At 36.6% G+C, this 14835-nt stretch overlaps 1 protein-coding gene across 2 annotated transcripts in view; it reads left to right on the forward strand.

Annotated features, from left to right (window-relative positions):
- The window catches only part of LOC125233839 (synaptic vesicle glycoprotein 2B), a 50194-nt gene that overhangs the window by 22439 nt on the left and 12920 nt on the right, over positions 1-14835 (forward strand). For both annotated transcript variants that reach the window (XM_048139975.1, XM_048139976.1), the window contains exons 2-4: positions 11467-11588; positions 13032-13091; positions 14172-14267. In XM_048139975.1, coding sequence (XP_047995932.1) covers positions 11555-11588; positions 13032-13091; positions 14172-14267 — 190 coding nt within the window. In that variant the 5' untranslated portion in view covers positions 11467-11554. The remainder of the gene's footprint in view (positions 1-11466; positions 11589-13031; positions 13092-14171; positions 14268-14835) is intronic.

Consider the following 14835-nt stretch of genomic DNA (forward strand, 5'->3'; position numbering starts at 1 on the left):
CCATCCTTTTTGTCACACCATTGTCATTTTTTTAGACTTCAAATTGTTGATGGTGTGCTTGTAATTATTACTTCTTGGTCCTTTATTTGACAACCGTGTAAGGGAACAAAAAACTTCTGATTAGCCCCAATCGATGACGTTTTTAGTTAATGAATCTATCCTACGTATTGGTCACAATGCTAGTTATTATTCTGCCAAATTTTATGTCATAATTATTGACAGTTTCCTTGAAATGTCACTTTAAAGTTTTTTTTAATTTTCAAAATATTTCAAAAACTACTGATCCGATTTTTTGTGATTCACATATGTTGTTAATAACTTAAAGAGGAATAATTACGCCAAAAACCAGAAGGCTCCAGGTCAACATTAACTTTGTGTTTTTTAATGTCAAATATTTTAAAATTGTTTTTTTGACATTTGTGACTTAGCGACACCTACAATTTTTTTTACACTAATGTGACATCTCTTTCCGTACTAATATTTTTTTTTCAAATGAATTGGGTTGGAGCAACATGGTGATTTTTTGAATAATGTTTAGGTACCTACACATCTACGAACAATATTGAAGAGGTTACAACAAAAAGTTTTCTTATTGATACAGGTTCAATAATGCTGGCTAGTTATTATAATACTTTACGGAGGAAAACTGTTTAGACTACCTCTGTACAAGTATGTAGAGGTAGGTACATAACCCAATCCAAGTCCTTAAAGACCCACGTTGGGCGCCAACTTAGCCGGCTAGCCAGCGGAGAAAATAAACTAAGGATCTTCCTGTAAACAGAATATATAAACAATAAGATAAACAAAGATCTAACATTGCGGGACGCTGTAAACCTTATGCAAAACGTAATTGCACACGGCAATGCCAAGGACCATGGAAGACGTAATGATATCCTGTAACACTGCGTACGTGTTGCAACGTTTATATAAGACAATTTAAGCCGATTCAAATATATTACATTTCTGAAGGATGTCATTTGGATATCGTGCATATTGCCCGTAAGGTGCAATTTCAACTAATCGTAATATTTCCCACATTTTAAACTATTAACTAGAGTGCCATTTGAGTCCACTGGTCAAATGTGACATACTTGTTCAGTAAGTACGTATGGCACTTTAGTTAATTAGTAATTAGATTAGTTGAAATTGCCCCGGTGCACCTTAGCTGTATAGTCGCGGGTGAGACGCACGATGACTGAATATCTTTCGGATACTGTTCTGATATCGCTGTACGTTTGAATTGGCTTGTAGTAATTATCTCTCGTAGGTACCTGCGTGGTTACAGCCCATCCTATGCCAATCCAATAGGTCACGCACTTCGCTAAACAAATCTTTTGTAGTGAGAATGCTGAGAATTGTTGAGATACATGGAATCTAGCTAGTTTCAGTGACGACACTCATAATTAACTAGCAGCCAGGTTTATTAACTTATTAAGTGCCGTATATAATAAGTTAGTTAGATAATATTAGTAGTAGTGTTTGAAATGGTGGTTATTATCAGTAATTAAATTAAGTTTAAAGTAGGTATTCGTGTGGTTGTGTCATTAACTCATTAGTAAAACCGCGTCCTAAACCTCGTTGGGCCAGCGCAAAAACCACAGACCGCTGCCACAAGTCATGGCCTAAGTTGAGTTAGAAGAGCTATTACAAATGAATGTAACTTAATAATAAATTGTCATTGTATCACCTATTATATCAATTGATTATTTTATTACCATATAAATTATTATAAATTAGTACATAAGGTTTAACTGTTAGTGCTAATTATTGTAATAAATAAATAAATAAATATATCGTATGATGACGGCGGGCTAAACATTTTACCTTTCTGCCCGTGGGTGTCGTAGAAGTCGACTGTGAGATTTCGGTTCTATTGAGACGTGGACTGTTGGGCTAGCAACCTGTCACTGCAATATCAAAATTACGATTTCTTTCAGACAACTTTCAGCCCCTTAATTGAGAATTGAACTAAGAAGAAAGAAACTTTATGTGCTCTGCCTACCCCTTTGTGAATATGATTATAAAATAAATATGTACGATTCAGGAATAACAATATTTTTTTTCTTAAATCATGAAAAAAAAAATTAAGAGTTTTTTTGTACTGTCAATGTCAGACACTGTGCCATGCCAAAAGCACAGTATAATAAAGAGTATTATCATACAGTATGGCCACTCCCGCTCCCCGCTGAAAGTTCCACCCTCCCCCTCTCGGTTACCTCACAGTTACCGTCTGTCAAAAACGCGAACAGTCGACCTGTCATATGTCACTCATACAAGCATAGTACGCGTTCACCTACACGAGCTTAGACTGTGTGCTAGGAATGCGCCTCTTTCATATATTTAATCGCCAGTGTCCGAGGTGTGCCAAAAGTGCGATGCCAACGTCAACGCTAGAAAACGGTTACTTCCGATTCACTGTAATGGTTCGAGTAATCGTAACACTTACATAGTAACGAAGACAATTGACTTACGCATAAATTGCGCGATAACAGTTATCAATGAACGTTTACTCACGTGTGTTTGGAAAGCTGCGAGACAACGTCGATAACAATGGATTCGCGATGTGTCATGATCATCGGATTGTTATTGATGTACTCGATTACGTAAAGGATTATCTTTTGTGACACAAAAGTTGTTTATGTTTAATCTGATCACAAAATATCACGAAAATCAATTCAGAATTTTATTGCGACAATCCGTATAAGTAGTTCTCGAGATATTTAGTTATGTGACAGACAGACAGACGGACAGAGTCGCACCATAAGGGTTCCTTTTGTACCTTTTTTGGTACGAAACCCTAAAAAAATCGAGTTAAACCGTAGACCTACGCCGCGCGCCGTCGTTCCGGTCAATTAAATTAATTCATTTCCTACCTAAGAATTATGTGTTAATAACGATCCTTGTCTCTCAAGGTACCAACAAAATAAATAAAGGTTATTAATACCTTTTTAACGCCATCACCAGATAAGAAAGACACTACGCAAACTTTGGTCATTGAAACAGTGCGCAAACATGAACTCACGCGCAAAACACATAAAATCAGCATAACATTGACTCAATGATATTATTTGTAAAGGTACGTTTCAATATTTATGGCGATTTTATTAATCCACTTGTAATATGACTTCTGGATGTGTTATGTGTGTGGTTAAAACTAAAACTTTTAGTAGTGTCTGGGGTCATAAAATGGATTGTAAATGGACGGTTACAAAAAATCTATAAGCTTCTTGAACTGGAAAGCGCTTGAAATATTTTGAATAATCCAGAGATAAACTACGTTTAAGACGATACAGGAGGGGTAATTCTCCATACAAACGCTCTCGACTATTTCCTCCCTGGTTTTTGAAGATAGAGCAATGACTGTTTCAACACAGATTATTATTATTTTTATCTGTGTCGGACCATTTTTTTTTATATTCTTATTTTTAAAGACGCTAGAGCCCACCAAAAATTTCCCAAAACGGCCATATTGATTATGGCGCAAAAAAGGTGTGGCATAACTAAACACAGTGGTTAAACTAAACGGTCAAAAACTAAACACAGATTATTTCATTGTTATTCAGATTCCCATGTTACGATTCGTTAGGTTTTGATGGAGGAAACAGTCAAGAGCGGAACCTCGATAAAAAGATTTTTTCGCAATATCTTTTAACTAAGTTGTTTTGAATGGACCGTTTTTTTCGATAAATCTAGTTAATAACACTACTTAGTATACGAGTATTTAACTAAAATTCCCAAATTAAAAGGGAGGCTCCTATCCATGTTAGCATTTTCGCTCCTGTAGCGTCTTAAAACTATGTACCTACTTACTTAGTTATTTTGAATTAAGGTCAGTGCGGGCAAGACCGGCATAGTTTATTTGAAATAAAGTTTGAGTGGATAAAACTCTATAATTAATGCAGTCTGGCGTAATGCGCATGGTCCTATGGGATAGCAAATATTATATTTTACAAAGCTTTTACAGTATTTTGGTGAAGTAAGGTACTTTTAAGTGATAAAAATCACTTTTTTTAAGGCTCGGCGGGTTGACCGTCCTCCCGCGATGAGCACGGAAAGACCGTCTAGTGCTTGTTGTCGCGTAATTTCATATGAGACTAGGTTCCAAAATCATGATCATTGTTATTTTACGTAATAACGGGGCAGAATGTGCTAGATAACTATTAAAATAACGTTGAAATTTTGAACATATAAGCATTTTTCTATTTATAAGGCAAGACCGGCATATGTCCCGTAGATGGGGTTCATAACCTTTTCTTTTCAGGTCCAGATATTGCATAATACTGTTTTTCCAACGAAAACCTGCGAATACAATTTAGTCACGATATTACAGGCTCATATAAATGCAACTACTTATCTGTTTTTGAAACTATGTTAATTAAGAAAACGTAATAGGATATTAAGATACGTGAATTAGTTTGGTAACATTTCTTAGCAATGCTTGGTTTTGCTATAGTCACTACAGAGTATGAATGAATGCGAAATTTTTTACATCACACTCGCACACTAAACGTGATTTTACACGCAGGCGGAGCGTGAGTTATAGAAAAATCGTTCTCCCAAGGGAGTTATGAATTTTCTAGTACCGTATTCAATTTTTTTTTATCTTTTTACATATTTTTATGTTGCAAGTGTGATGAAAAACATTGTGTGTAACTCGGGGAGTATGAATATTACAAACTCGAGTCTTGGAGGAGCTGAGTGGTTCTTTTCTGTTCAAGGATTTTATGTTGCCAGTATAACATATTAATTAAATGAAAAGAGTTTTGATATTATATTTCATGATCGTTTAAAAATTGTTGTAGATTAAGTTCGTACTACTGATTTGCAATAGGTATATTCATTATTAACATTTTGGTAATTTCCTCATAGGTGACGTGAAAAATTGTATTATGTCACATGGTAGCAAAATTATTTCCACCTTGAGCGTTAATACTTGAATCCCTCACTACGCTCAGGATTCTAATTTTGAATCCCGAGCGTAGCGAGATTAGAGATTCGTTTACTTCGTTCAGGATTCAATAAACACCCTTTGCCCCATTTTGCTCGATTACGACTTCAAAAACTCATAGTAGAGATTCAGATGTCATTAATACATAAATATTTACATAAATATTTGTATACTTAATACATAAATATTTGTTTCATATACAAGTCATGTCTATACATCTTCCGAAGAATGTATTGATAGAACCTTTTTTTGATGCACTTCCTAACACCAGCGTATATATCGACGAGGAAGACGAAATGATTTTGCTTGAGAAGTGCACAGTTTGTGCCACTAGTCATAGTTTCGATATGACCCTCTGTGTCTCCAGGGTTCAGTTTCTGCCATCTGACGAACAACCTTTATCAAATATGTTTTGTCAAGGGTGCGCAAATATTATGTTTTCTGTTTAAATAAATAATTGGATTCAAAATGCTTACTTTTATTTCTAAAATAGGTACTTAAGAGGGCATTCAACGAAAACGTCGTAATAATGTAAAATCGATAGTTTTAGTCGGCAAAATGCTACACTTTCCGTCATCTAAAAGACTTATTAAGTTCAGGATTCGATTAGGACATCTTCTTAACTTACATGTTGTGAGACTGGATTTTTAAAAACTAACTCACTTAATTAATTATGATTTTTTTTCTGGTGCATGTTTAGGAAAACCCGCGAAAAGTGCTGACTTAGTCCGTCTAATTTGTAAAATTTGGATAGTTTTGAATACTTCAAGTGGTAAATTTGTATTATGTATATCCTGTACTACAATCATTTGAGACTACTTCTTTGTTATAAGGCTTTAGAATAGAGTAAATGAGGATATGATGAATCCAATTTGTTTCAGAAATCACCTCAGAATAAGTGTCAATTTCTTCGAAAACTTACGTGTTTTTGAAGTAGTTTTAATATAAAAATAATCTGCAACGCTTACTAAAACAGATTTTATGCAAAAGTTTTCTATTAATTGCAATTTAATATTTTTGACGATTTTTTAAAAATGCCTCCTTATTACCGGTTACGCGCGCTTGCGATGTCAGTACCGCGGCGGAGCTTGTAGAGGCAGGACGTATGTTAGTCCGCTCCGCACGCGGCTCGACGATCGCGAAGTTATTTTGTCATTGTGTGCGGCACCCGCCGTGTCCAAAACCGCACTTGTGTGCGTGTTTGGCTGTACTGTTGCATGTATACTGCGACCGAAAACTTTGATCCTTGGGTTGACGACTTTGGTAACTAACTAATTAACTTGACTAATATTTTTAGTAAGTATTATTTATTATTGAATATCATTTTAGGTTACTGACTCGTCTCAACAAAATCTTTGACAATAGATGGTACTCAGGATCTGATGATGAAGTCAGATGGTAGTCATGAGTTCTCATCAACCAGGTCTTGAAACCATTTCGTGTTTGGGCTCGTTTGATTCGCCTCAACAAGATCTTTGACAAGAGGTGATGGTACCCAGGATCTGATGATGAAGCCGGAAGGTAGTCATAAGTTCTCATCAACCAGGTCTTGAAACCATTTCGTGTTTGGGCTCGTTTGATTTGCCTCAACAAGATCTTTGACAAGAGGTGATGGTACCCAGGATCTGATGATGAAGCCGGAAGGTAGTCATGAGTTCTCATCAACCAAGTCTTGAAACCATTTCGTGTTTGGGCTCGTTTGGTTCGTCTCAACAAGATCTTTGACAAGAGATGGTACATAGGATCTGATGATGAAGCTGGAAGGTAGTCAAGAGAATTCATCAACCAGGTCTTGAAACCACTCCGTGTTTGGGCTCGTTTGGTTCGTCTCAACAAGATCTTTGACAAGAGATGGTACCCAGGATCATGGTGAAGCCGGAAGGTAGTCAAGAGTATTCAACAACCAGGTCTTGAAACTCTTCTGTGTTTGGGCTCGTTTGATTCGTCTCAATAAGATCTTTGACAAGAGATGGTACCCAGGATCTGATGATGAAGCTGGAAGGTAGTCAAGAGTATTCCACGACCAGGTCTTGAAACCACTTCGTGTTTGGGTTCGTTTGATTCGTCTCAACAAGATCTTTGACAAGAGATGGTAATCACTATTTTATACTCTGGCGCATCCACTGTCTCAGTGTGTCAACAGTCAACTAAAGCAGGTAGGCGTAGCGTAGTTGTATTTCCTTACAAAAAACTAATACATAGATGTGGACCTTCCTGTGCTCCATGCAATTAAAACAACATAATATTTAAAAACCGGCCGAGAGCGTGTCGGGTCACGCTCAGTGCCTACACTGAGCGTGGCCCGACACGCTCTCGGCCGGTTTTTAAAGCCGCGTTGGTAAATAGCCGCTCGGCTCTTCCGTAGTTTTCCATATTTTTCAAAAACTACAGAACCTATCAAGTTCAAAACAGTTTTCCTAGAAAGTTTATAAAGTTCTACTTTTGTGATTTTTAAATATTTTTTAAATATATGGTTAAAAAGTTAGAGGGGGGACACACTTTTTTTTCCTTTAGGAGCGATTATTCCCGAAAATATTAATATTATCAAAAAACGATTTCAGTAATTCATTTTTAAATACCTATCCAACAATAAATCATACGTTAGGGTTGAAATGAAAAAAATCACTCCCTACTTTACGTGTAGGGGGGGTACCCTAATAAAACATTTTTTCCACTTTTTATTTTTGCACTTTGTCGGCGTGACTGATATACATATTGGTACCAAATTTCAGCTCTCTAGTTCTAACGGTCACTGAGATTATCCGCGGACGGACGGACGGACGGAGGGACAGACAGACAGACATGGCGAAACTATAAGGGTTCCTAGTTGACTACGAAACCCTAAAAACACATTTTAAATATAAAAAAAACTACTTAAAATTAATGAAAACCGATCTTAGTTCCATTATATATATGTACCTAGAAAACATCATCATCTTCCTTGCGTTATCCCGGCATTTGCCACGGCTCATGGGAGCCTGCGGTCCACTTTGACAACTAATCCCAAGATTTGGCGTAGGCACTAGTTTTTACGAAAGCGACTGCCATCTGACCTTTCAATCCAAAGGGTAAACTAGACCTTATTGGAATAAGTCCGGTTTCCTCACGATGTTTTCCTTCACCGAAAAGAACCTAGAAAACATATCATATAAAAAATGAAATAAAACTAAGAAAACGGATTATATTCATTATACGCGATATAATCTGATTCCATAAATTTATTTCATGAGTAACTATCGCGGTGACAGAAGACAATATTATATACACAATTTATTATATTATACAAGTTTTTTAATTTATTTCTTCCAAGGCTACACACGTTTTAATAAAAATCTGTGATAATTTTAATAATTAAACTAAAAGGTCAAGTATTTATGCACGAAATCATGTATGCAAATATGTAATATATATGGTGGTGTTTTTACGCAAGTATCAATAATGGTTAGTCCGCAACGCTACTGACGGCGTGGCGATACCGACCACGAATGCTATCCCTTTCGCTCTAGCCGCACGTAAGGTTGGTTCGAAGAGGATCGCACGCTATGTCTGTACCGCAGGCTACAATCGTTATGCTTCTGGTTATAGTGTGCGTCTGCACACAGGCGCACGCCAGCGCCGCCGGCGTCGAAATGCGAGCAAGCAGATTTTTTGAAAGCGCTCATAACTCTCTTTTGAAATATTTTTCGCCGGTGGTTGCATAATATACAAACACTACCAACTTAAATATGATGATGAGTAATGCAGTGTAAGTAGGCTTAGTTCTGTTCACCACTTATAATTCTTCACAACTATGTCATTTTTATTGAATACTTTTGAATGATATTAATAACACCATACGAATCATTACCAAAACTGTATTTCGAAGTTAAAATCAAAAACGGTACAACTATCATAAGCCAAAAACGTACTTATATATTGATATTGTTTACACTCGACTTATTTCCAATAAAGCCTAAAAAAGGTTGGCAACTCCTTGTTTATCGTATGCCGGTCTTGCCTTTCTCTTTTATGCCGGACTTTCTGACTAGGCACAATTTCTAAGTTACATATTTCAGAACATAAAACAAGAAATTGAACGCGTTTTGAGTAGATTAATAGTACTAATCAGAAAGAACGGTTATTAAATGACTACGTTACACACATGATATACAAATATTCCGACTGCTTCTATTTTATTTTAATTTTTTGCGGAACCATGTTGAACTCGATGCTCGAGTTCGAAACACGAATCAAGTTTATTGTTTACTAGTGTTCGTCCTAGGGTCAAGTGGTCAAGACCAATGGCTTAAGGATGAAAAACTGGTATACCTTCGGAGGTGTGAGAGGCGTAGATATATTAACACAAAAGTTATTGTCAATAGACGGTCTTTCCGGGTAGACGGTCTTCCCCACACTGACCTTAGTAGAGAATTCATAATATCGGACAAAAATAGGTATTGCTTAAAAAATAAGTTTAATAAATAACTTGTGCAATAGATTGATGGATTCTATCTATTTCTCAATAAATACTAGTGAAGGAAACAAAACTTGAAGGCGACTGGTATAAAATATGGTGATTTATGTATGTCCTAGGCCGGATATCCTATAGCTAGCTATCATTGGAGAGTGTTCAGAAAATAGCAAGATTTATACAGGGTTGGGCACAATAAGTGTCCTATTGTAATTTAAATATAACTGATTTTTATTCCATGTCTATCATTTTAAATCGTCAATTTAATCCCCTTCACGGATTCTAAAAGACATATCCGTTATAGTTTGTTTTATTATATTTTTATAACATTTTTAAAAAGTATTGCAGTTTAACAGCGAAGTTTAACAGAAAATTTAACAGCGAACATTGCGGATTGGGCGAGATATTCAACTAACTGAAAAAAGTAAATATCCAGTACTGCTTTGATACTGCATACCAAAAATCGAGTCTTTCACTTCTGAAATCAAGTAACCATTTTATAGGAATTGGATGGTTCGTGTAAGTAACTACAAATAATCATGGGCGATTCATACAAAATTATGCCGAAAAACATAAAACATTCAATAACATAATTTAAATAAAGAGGGGACAACGTTTTACATATTGAAAAATAACCATGAACTAAAGGACCTAAATAGAAAGGATAATTTATATATGTATGCTGTTTCTTTACAAAATGTAAGGGCTATTTACGCGGCACGATGGCCATTTTCCTAAGAAAATGCATTTCAATTTCAGGAGTTCAACAAATGTCAGACTGATGTTGAGTATGGTGCAGTTATATTAAGGAATAGAAACGAAAATGTTTTAGCCACAAACGTATTCAAAAGAGAAACTCGGTCAGAGCATATCTTCATGAGGAAAAGTGCCATTTTCGTCGAAATTTTTAGGCTGATGTTTTACCTTGAAAAGTACGCTACGCATCTTCACGCAACCGATAACTATTAATATATTCGTATACAAATAAATGCAGAGTTTTATTGAGATGGCAAAAGGCTAAAAACGTGGTATATTCTGGGGTCAGGTAGTCATTAATGGCATGACATAGCAGATGAGGTCGAGCGTGCCAGGTCAAACTTCTTCTACAACAAAATGCCTAAAATTATTCAAGTTAAAGAAAAGCAAATATAATATATCACATAGGACATTAAAATATAGAATGTTATGAATATAAATCATAGCACTACTTGTCACATTATCGTGTGTTTAAAATTTTATACCACTTTTAAACTAGGATAGTTAATCGGCCCAACCCTGTAGTTTACACATTAGGTCCGTCTGACTATGAATCCCGTAAGGGCACAGCGAATACAATTCATGATAAATACAATTCTGTAATCATGTTACAATATAATTTATACTTGCATGTTGCACGATACTTGCGTGCTTGATCAGTTGTTATGATACTTAATATTACTTATCATAAAACCAAATTATTTTGTGTTCCTTAAGACTACAAAACTACTACTATTCTATGACTACAAAATATGATTGATTCTTGTTTATTGTACTTAATATTCAATGTCGGTAGGTATGTACGAAATAGATACCTACCAATCATATCATTTATATAATAAACAAATTGATACCAATTCTAAGTTTTATATTTAATTTGAAGTACTTACTATTTCCACCACGTCTAAGCGTTGTTCCAAACGAACAAAAAATGTTGACATTTCCGCAAGCAGATTTCGTATACTTAGATGTCAAATTTGATTTCTGTTTCAGTCGAATTTTTAAATTTTGGTACCTACTCTCAAAGTCAGGAAAGTCCCCGGGGGCTGAATTTTTTGAACATTTTGACCGCTTGGAATCGTCACTCGTAAAACAGCAAATGCTATTTTTGGAACACGATTTTTGGAACATTGGTAATCGAGTTATATTCACCACTATTAGTAGAATTAGTATGTACCGACTACAGATTAGAGGCACTGAAGGAAACTAAAAACACGAGATTTAAAAATGGCCCAATATTGAGGTGCCAATTCTTCAGCCCCGTCCCAGACGGTAAAGTTGACAATATTTAATAGGTGTTTGTTTGTTTCAGCCGAGTCGAGAGGCGTTGGAAGCGAGCCGGGAGCCAGTGAGAACAGTCCGCGCGCCCGCCGAGATACATCGACGTCTGCCCGCATAGGATGGTAGAAACTGACCCGGGGCCCAAACCTCACGGTGAGATATGCACTTATATCATGGGGTGGGGTTGTGGCTCCCATAAGCCGTGGAAAATGCCGGGATAACGCAAAGAAAATGATGATCATGGGTTAGCAAACTACGGCTCACACATGCAGCTCTTTCTTTCAAGCGGCTCTTCAGAGTCACTAAGAAGCCTAGTCCCCGAAACAACACAGTAAAAGTAAATGAAGCTTAAAGATCGTTAAGCGTTAGATATGTTTGGATTTTCACCAGAATTTTACAGACAGCTTCCTGAATAGTCACGGCAGATAAATAATCGGAGGCTTTAAAAGCGAGCAAAGGAAAATTTTAGTGCGCCACGACGTAGGATGTACCTATACCTTCCTTGGCGTGACCCTCACGATTGTGACAGAAGTGATTGAGCAGCCTGCGAACCGTCGGGCACCGGCGGTAATCGGCTCGGAGCGGTGACGTGGCGGCTCCGTTACACTCATCACTCATCACACTTACGTCGGATCAGCCGAAGATGCAGTCGGATAAGCGTAAACGCTTCCTAATTCAATTGTGGCCGTCTGACGGACTACTTGTACAGTCAACAGCAGGTTAATTCGATGGCTAAACGAGCTAGGGTAACGAATGTAACCATCGTTGTTAATGCGTACTCCACAGACGGATCTAGGAAGGGGATAGGAGCGAGCCAGGGCCCATGCCCTTGGCGTCAAGTCTAGGTCGGGCCGCCAAATTCGAATTTCGTCAAATCCAAGGAGCGCCAAATTCCTATTTTTTTAGTTATTGCACTCGTAAAAACTCTAGATCCAGCGCTGGCATACTTCTACAGATCTTCAATGGACCTTTCAGGTCGTCAATTTACACATGGTGTAGAACTGGATTCACAAGGAATACTTGTGCTAGCTATACTTGTAGTTAACAAACGCATTCAGACCAGCATAATATTTTTAATAAGTACATATGTTTATTTGGAAGGCACATTCGTGTTTTTAGGGTTCCGTACCAAAAATGGTACAAAAGGAACCCTTATGGTGCGACTCTGTCCGTCTGTCACATTACTTAATATCTCGAGTACTACTTATGCTATCGATTTGAAACTAACTACTTTTTTCTGCTCGAGGCCAATGCTCGCTTACTTAGTCAGCTTAGTCTCTTTGGAATAACAACGAAACAGGCGATGTGAACGAATGATTTTATACCGATTTGTATTGCGTTGCACTGCTAGAGGCTTGCAAGGATATATATTATTTATATTTTTGTAGAGCGTATATTAATAAGTAAACCTTATTAATAATCACTTTATAGTAGCTAAGGCAGAATGCACGTGACCTTTATTGTAGAATAAGGCAATAAAGTTTATTAGTCTCTATTATCTAGGTAGACTAGGTATTCAATGTACCTACTACAAGAATATAATTAGGTATTAATATTTTACAAACAGGTATTTATATCTAGATATTTTTATTGCAGATTGTGATGTAAAAAGGAACCACCAACTAAACGGACCAGGTTCCAAGACTGCAGAACTTGGTAAGTTATCTTTTGCATTTTATAAAAATGAAATAACTATTTAAATGTGGAACCAGTGTCATACGCTTACGTTCATAATCATGACACAAATATCAGGTACCTGACAGAAGTAAATTAACGAATTTTATCTAAAATAATTAGTGGAGCAAACGGCACTTATCAGAGTCTAGTCTTATTAAAACCTACTTCAGTACAAGTGGTCCAAGGCTAGCTAGTATGGAAGGCACATTTTATAAAAATAACGAAACAGGACGAACAGGACAGAACAGGACGAATAGGTACTAAGAAAAGTGGACTGACCCCCAAACGGAGCATTGACGTGATCGCGTGTGTTATTAAATTTATTTATGAAATTGTCGGATGCGCTATGTACTAACGCAAAAGTTACCCAAATCACATTATTAATATTTCACTTTAGTTTAACATTTTTTTGACTGTTCTAATAACTTGTATTCTCCACTGCATAAAGTGTACTATTCAATTTTAGAGTTTCGTTTCTATTATGTTGGTTATTTAGGTACAATAAGTATAAGTAGGTACATAGGTATATTGATCTATTTCTCTTCGAAAATATTTTTAATATAATAGGTACCTATGTGCGTAAAGAAAACAGCGTTATTGCTCTCCGTCGCGCATCCAGGATACCTCTGCAATTCCCGAAAAGTTTATACATTTGGACCACGACTCCGATTTTGATAAAAATTGGTAGGCTGATAGAGTCCATGATGCTGAGCAAGGTCCACTAGGTTTCCCAAAATGTCCCAGGTATTTTGTATGAAATGTCCTTTTTTGTCACCGACAATGTATAGAAATCTGGTAACAAAAAAGGAAATTTTCATACAAACTACCTGGGACATTTTGGGAAACCCAGTGAATCTTGCTCAGCATCATGGACTCTATCAGCCTACCAATTTTTATCAAAATCGGAGACGTAATTCAAATGTACAAACTTTTCGGGAATTGCTCACCTTAAATAATCTAACTATGTGCCTTGATGATCGAAAATATTGATCATAGAAGAGGTGTGATGAGACCCATATTTATAGCAATGCATAATAATGTCATCAAATTCTTTTTCAGGAGTCGTCCCATCGCTGAAGACACCAGTCAAAGGCGATCCGGAAAAAGGCCCAGTCTCTGAGAAAGCTGACTTCGAGAAAGCTATCGAATTAGCCGGTAATTAATTTGTTTCTTACACTACATTTTTAAACATTTCAACAAATCTTACTTTGCAAAATCCGGGACTAAATTGGATGTCCGATATGACACATTTGAGGAAAACAAGCATGCCAATGAGACAGCGTTTTGGCCACTGGTAAAAAAATAGTCACCTGCACTTGAAGCTTAAAGAAACAATGGTAAATTACAGAGTTAAACTAAATTGAATCACATTTAGATACGTAGGCATTGTTATATATAAAAGTAAAGTAGGATGTTCGCAAGTAATCATTTCAATTGGTGGACCCTCCTATTGAAGCCCAGACACGGGCCTCTATCGGCTGATACAATGGCTGACCGGACAACATCGAATCGTAAAAGTCCCGTCCCATGTACTAGTCGTGACCGCTCTTGTTTCCATTTATTTTTATTAGGTAAGTAGGTATATCTATATTTGTCCCGCTATGGATTGGCGATAATGATTAAGCAGCTTATTGGGAGGGTACTTGTCCAATGTCACAAACTATTAAATATGTAATTCCAGTTGGAATTGTTGAAGCCCGTCATCTTTCTAGTACTAATAGTA

Source organism: Leguminivora glycinivorella, chromosome 15, assembly GCF_023078275.1.
Source record: "Leguminivora glycinivorella isolate SPB_JAAS2020 chromosome 15, LegGlyc_1.1, whole genome shotgun sequence".
Classification (NCBI taxonomy): domain Eukaryota; kingdom Metazoa; phylum Arthropoda; class Insecta; order Lepidoptera; family Tortricidae; genus Leguminivora; species Leguminivora glycinivorella.